The 6,304-nt window shown below is 38.8% G+C and overlaps 1 protein-coding gene across 1 annotated transcript; it reads left to right on the top strand.

Annotated features, from left to right (window-relative positions):
• The first annotated feature begins 519 nt into the window (after nucleotides 1-519).
• LOC148842806 (uncharacterized) lies at nucleotides 520-879 on the top strand. The gene has a single exon (XM_088957907.1). It carries the CDS (start codon nucleotides 520-522, stop codon nucleotides 877-879), a length of 360 nt encoding a protein of 119 aa, XP_088814033.1.
• Nucleotides 880-6,304: the final 5,425 nt, after the last annotated feature.

Here is a 6,304-nt window from a genome sequence, read left to right as displayed (position 1 = left end):
CTCTACTCTCCAAGGTGGCCGGTTGGAGCCTCCCGTTGAGAGAACTCGGGAGAGCCTGATATCAGTTCGATTCACTTCCTGTGTATCTCTCTGGTATCACTCTCCTCTCCTTGAGTTCATAGAAATTAATTAAGGGGATCTTCAATCGGCCGTTTTTCTATTCTATGATCTCCCACTCTCAGCAGGCTCAATCTCAAGGATTCAAGAGCTTCATTTATATCTTTCCAACGGCCCGGATCTCGTTTTCCTTGGGATCAATCCGTTCGAAATCAAAAAATAAGTTTGATTTCTTGAGAATATCAGGGACCTAATTCATAAAACGTGGAAAGGGAGATCGCGCGATAGAGGACAAGAGATAGATCGTGCTTTTCCTTGTTCCATTCTCCCACCGGATAAACTCGAAACTTGTCCAATATGCTTCAAAATGGCTACCAACCAACCATGACTCGGCAATTCGCGTTGCCTCCCTCTTTGAACCGTCGCGGACCGTGCTTGGGGAATCAGGAACCCTCGGTCAGAATGGGGTTCGGCGAGTTAGCTGGTGAGACGGCGGCAGAGTGCGTGGCGGTATGTTGCTGCTGCCCGTGTGGGCTCGTGAACCTGCTGGTCCTGACAGTGTACAAGGTACCAGCCGGTCTCTGCCGGAAAGCGTTGAAGAAGAGAAAACACCGAAGAAAGGGAGGGAGTCTCTTGCCTCGGCGGCTGGGTTGCCCCAACGGGTGCGACGATAACGAGTTCGAGATACATCTGATGCCGGTGGACTCAGAATTGGAATTGGATGCAACGTCCAAGGAGGTTGTTGAGCTTGATAAGGAGATGTGGGATCTGTTCTACGAGACTGGGTTCTGGAGGAGTCATTCTCAGCTCGGGCGGGAGTAGCAACCAACGGCGATAACGGTCAGTAAACAGCTAAAAATTTGAAGAGAGAGAGAGAAGCTCTTTCCAATATGTTTAGAAATCAGATACATACAATTTGGTGGCTGGTGCTTCTTTTTCTCTTTTTTTTTTTTTTTTTTTTTTTTTTTACTTTTTTTCAATGAGATCAAATGAAAAATGCGAGCAACCCTATTTTTACTTTTTTTTTTTTTAACTTTTTTCCCCTTTAACTAGTGGGAGTGGATATTATTGCCAAATGGATAAGAGTTAAAGGTTGGTAAGATTGTTTATTGGTACCTCAGTCAGGGGCATGTATTACAAAATGGTTTAACTCTGCTACATAGGCTGTTGGAACCTCAAGCCAAATTTTATAATGACATGAAATCAACATAACATGAAAACCACTACGAAAAAAATACAAAAAAAAAAAGAAAAACATATTTGAATTAATTACCATTAATTAAGTAACTTTTAACTACGCACAAAAAAATAATTAAGGGCTGAACTTGGTTGCAATGTACAATACATATTTTTCTTTTTTTAGGTTTATGAATGTAAATACAGTTCATATTTTAAACCGTTTTTGCATTCATCTTTTTTGTTTAAAATGGGTGTTAAGTATGGATCCCATCATTAAATGCTCTGATGCCTTAAATTTGGTTAAAAATTTTGATTACAGATAGGATACAAAATTGTATAAAAAAATAGGTATAAAAATGCTTTATTTTTCAGAATATAAAATTGTCAAAAAATACATTTATGATTTAATAATCATTATTTTTTTACATGTCAAACAAATGCTCGAAAACGTGAATGGCGGTATATAAATATCTCAGTTTAGCATTTGTATTGCAAATAAAGGGAACCAGAGCAAATCTCAGGAAATATAACACATAACTATATAAAATGTTCTTTTGGAATTCATAATTCAAAATTTCACAAATTTCTTAAGCTACCCTATTGTGTTTGGCTAATTGACTAACTCTATCATTACTGACAATTGACTACATTTACCCTATGATCCGTCAAAATCCATACAAATGTGACATTACCCAACATATAATTTTTTTAAAAACCCAATATTATCCTTCATCCCTTCTATTGGTGGGGTAAGAATCATCGCCAAGGAAACGGGTCTGCTAATTCTTCACCAGTGATCCCACACGAAACACTTCACCTTGAGTGGATAGAGAAGCTATTCTCTTTTCTGACAGTTCTGGTCGATGTTGTTGAAGGAGTTCTGAGTTCATATGCTGATATGCAGACCCACGCTCTTATGCGCCAGGGATGGATAGAGACGCTGTTGAAGGAGTTCATTTGACATCTTTCGGTTTATTGGTAGGTACCTAGTTGGAATATCTACAGATTATCAATGTGATGAAATTGCTGAAGAAATCGCATCGCCAGTAATTCTTTCTTGGAACCACGTCAGGCTTATTTTTGCCGTTTGCATAACCGATTGTTTAACTCGCCACACACACAGAGAGAGAGAGAGAGAGAGAGAGAGAGTTCTGTAGCTTTCATTTGTTACACGCTCTCTGCAATGGAAGAGATGATTTTCTCTTGAAAGCTAAGCTTTCGCTGAGATAGTTCTATCTCTTCTCTCCCTCATTAACGTAGCTCAGGCTCTCCTCCCTCCCTCTCTCTCTTACATCAGTCCAAAACTGTTATTGGATAGATTCTTCTAGGTTTGTTTTTGCCTAAGACATTTTGATAAAGAAGAATTCAAAGAGTTTGGCCGGGACAATAAATAATCAGATTGGAGACACTTCTCTTACATCTTCTAGGTTTGTTCTTTACGAGGAAGATCAGATTTTTTAAACAACTTTCCAAGGCCATCCTTCACCTCCTATCATCTCTCTTTCTCTTTCTCTCTCTCTTTCCACCTATCCCTCTATCTTTTCTTCTTCCCCTTGTTGGTCTCTGTAATTAGCTTGGAAACAGAGCACCGCACCAACATTGAACTGTGCTTCCACCGCTACCACAGGAAGCTCCTCATCACCCTTCCAAAGATATTTGCGTTGGATTCCCTGTTTTATTTCGTTGAGTTCTTACAATGGAAGTATGATATTTCCGACAATGACTTGTCCACGAGCCCGAAAGATACCTCTACTTTGAATCTCTCCCACAACAGTACTCAGTGAGCTTATAGGAAGACTTTCAATTTTTACATGAGCTGGCGTCGGACTCTGCTGGATGTACACATTTGATCGAAATCCAAGGAAGATTTTGCCGAAATCAGAGTCGTGGAAATGAAGGATGCCATCTGGGCGGTGTTAGGTTTTAATCTCTATTAAATGGGCTTACATATTCAATGAAACAATTGTATTGATGGGCTATCTTGTAAGTGGGTTAAATCAAGTGATTCATTTATGCAAAGCCTGTAGACTTTAACAAAAGGGTATGAGGCTTAATGAGTGGATACCACATTTTGGCCCATATAGGCTTAATGGGATCCTATTAGGTCAAAATATAAAGGCTCCTAAGTTATGGTTTCCCAATATGTTAAATCATCTAGCCGCCCTCCTTGCTCTACCCCATTAGAGTCAAAGAGCTAAGAAAACCTAAGGAAAAAGGAAAATTTAACTGAGGAAAACCACACTAGTCGACCAAGCATTGATTCATCACTCATTCTGCAAGGGTTTCAACTACTGCGATGGATACAGGTATCTATGTTTAAACCTCCTTGATAACTACAGCATGATATTCTTTGGGGTGCAACATGGCTTCTTGTTCTTCATATACATGAATGGTATTGGTATGATTCTGCAAGATTAAGGATTGCTTGCTCCCCCTTTATTTATTCTTACAAGTGGTATCAGAGCCTTACCATTCTCTTTTTTTTCTCTAAGTCGATTTCTTTGTGGTTGCGATCGATGGATACCGTCGTTCGGCTATGTGTGCTTGCCGAACAGCCATGAAGCAAGGCTGTGTCGACCAAAAAAAAAAACAAAGACACATTGTGATGATTCAATGCGGTTTCAGTCGACCAAAAAAAAAGAGGGAAGACGCAATCGGTGTTGCGTCTCTGGAACCAAAAAAAAAGAAGACGCAATCGGTGTTGCCTCTCTGGAACCCCCCAAAAAAAAGGAAGATGCATCAGTGTTGCAATGCGTCTCTGGAACCCAAGAATTTGCATTAGTGATTCAAAGCGTCTATAGAACAGACTCGAAAAAAAAATTGGGAATCGTGATTTGCATGCACGTAAGTAATTTGTGTGCATCCGTTTTTCTCTCATTTTGCATGGAAGTAACCTTGAACATTTTTTTGACTTTGTCATGCATGCGATGAATACAGTTTTGGATTAATACTTTTTTCTTTTCAAATTAAATTGATTGAAGCAGCATGTTACCAAAGTAGCATCTGCAGTGTAAAATTAATTTGATTTGAAATATAAAGATTTTGTGTGTTCATTGTCCATGCGGACATTGATCGGCCCAAAGGAAGGTTGATTTTTGGCCAGGCAGTGAATACACATGCGATGATGAATATTGATAATGTAAAGCTATTATCCATGTGAATAGTAGTCGGTCCAAATAAAGGCTATTGTTTGAGAGGATTTATTATCAATGTTTGATTGCTGCATTGAGAGTACCATTTACAATTGATGTTTTTGTGCAAACACTAAATGTCAAGTTGTGTTGGGTATCTTGCCTTTGTGATTTATATTATTGATTATATGTTGTTTTTTGTTCTCTGTTTAGTTTTAGCAACTGCAAATAATGTTTCTGATCAAATCAGTGTCAAGGAAAGAGAATATGGGAATCGTTCTCGGCTGCACGGATTTAGACATTGCGTTAAGGACAGAGCGACCCATCCCGGCTAAGGACAATTCCAATGAGGCCAAAGTTGAGAAATGGGATCGCTCTAATCGCAAGAGTCTGATGATTATGAAATGTTCTATACCGGAAGCGTTTTGGCGCTCTATTTCTGAGAGCAATAATGCTAAGGAATCCCTTGTGGCGATACAACAGTATTTCGCCAAGAATGAGAAAGTAGAGACTAGCAACCTTTTAGCTACTCTAATTTTTGAGGTACAAGGGAAAAGGAAATATAAGGGAGTACATACTGGAAATGTCGAATCTTGCGGGTAAACGAAAGGCACTAAAGTTAGAGATAAATGATGATTTGCTCGTGCATTTAGTTCTTATTTCTCTTCCTACACAATTCAGTCAATTTAAGGTGAGTTATAATACTCAAAAGGAGAAATGGACTCTTAATGAGCTCATTTCTCAATGTGTGCAAGAAGAATAAAGAATCCAGAGAGAAAAGACAGAAAGTGCTCACTTAGCATCAACCTCTCAGAATAATAAAAAGAAGAGGACTAAGGATACTACAAATGGAATACCCACACAGAAAAAAGGTGAAAAAGCAAGGTGATGGATTTACCTGCTTTTTCTACAAAAAGGATGACACATGAAGAAAGAGTGTCCCAAATACACCGCCTGGCGCATAAAGAAGGGCATGTCTCTCACTTTAGTTTGTTCTAAGGCTAATTTAGCTTATGTACCTATAGGCACTTGGTGGATAGATTATGGCGCTACTACTCACATAAGTGTATCTATGCAGGGTTACATCTGGAGCCGACCGCCAACTGATGTTGAAAGATTCATCTATGTAGGCGATGGCAATAAAGTTCTTGTTGAAGCTGTAGGACATTTCAGATTGATTTTAAAAACTGGTTGTAATTTGAATTTAGTTGAGACGTTTGTAGCTCCGTCATTTAAACAGAACTTAATTTCTATTTTCTATTTAGACAAATCTGATTACTTTTGTGGTTTTGGAAATAATAAAGTTAGTATTTCTCTAAATTCAAATATTATTGGTACCGGTATTTTAATTTATCGTCTTTATATGTTAGAAACTATTGCTTCCCACAATGCAATCCTGCATGCAAGTACTAAAGGTGCAAAGCGCAAATTAACCGAGAATTCTGCTTCCTTGTGGCATAAGCGCTTAAGCCACATCTCTAAACAGAGAATTCAGAGGCTTGTGTCGGATGGAATTTTCTATTCCCTTGATTTAACGAACTTCAAAATCTATATTGAGCGTATTAAGGGAAAATTGACGAACACAAAGAAAATAGGTGCCAATAGATGTACGGAAGTCTTAGAACTGATACATATGGACATCTGTGGGCCATTCTCTACGCTTGCATGGAATGCCCAGCAGTACTTCATTACGTTCATAGACGACTATTCACGGTATGGGTACCTATACTTAATAAGTGAGAAGTCTCAATCCTTTGACGTTTACAAGTCTTATAAAGCTGAAGTTGAACTTCAACTTGGTAAGAAAATTAAAACTATCAAATCTGATCGTGGCAGGGAATACCATGGCAGATATGATGGATCAGGAGAGCAACGTCCAGGACCCTTTGCTAACTTCCTAAAGGAATGTTGTATCGTCTCATAGTACACCATGCCGG

Source organism: Nelumbo lutea, chromosome 8 (assembly GCF_056320005.1).
Source record: "Nelumbo lutea isolate HS-2025 chromosome 8, American lotus-T2T, whole genome shotgun sequence".
Lineage (NCBI taxonomy): Eukaryota > Viridiplantae > Streptophyta > Magnoliopsida > Proteales > Nelumbonaceae > Nelumbo > Nelumbo lutea.
The sequence above is the reverse complement of the archived record's forward strand: the minus strand, read 5'-3'. Positions and strand labels throughout refer to the sequence as shown.

Excerpts from the sequence above, each read along its gene's own strand:
- LOC148842806 (XM_088957907.1), top strand. The coding sequence starts at position 520 with ATGGGGTTCGGCGAGTTAGCTGGTGAGACGGCGGCAGAGTGCGTGGCG.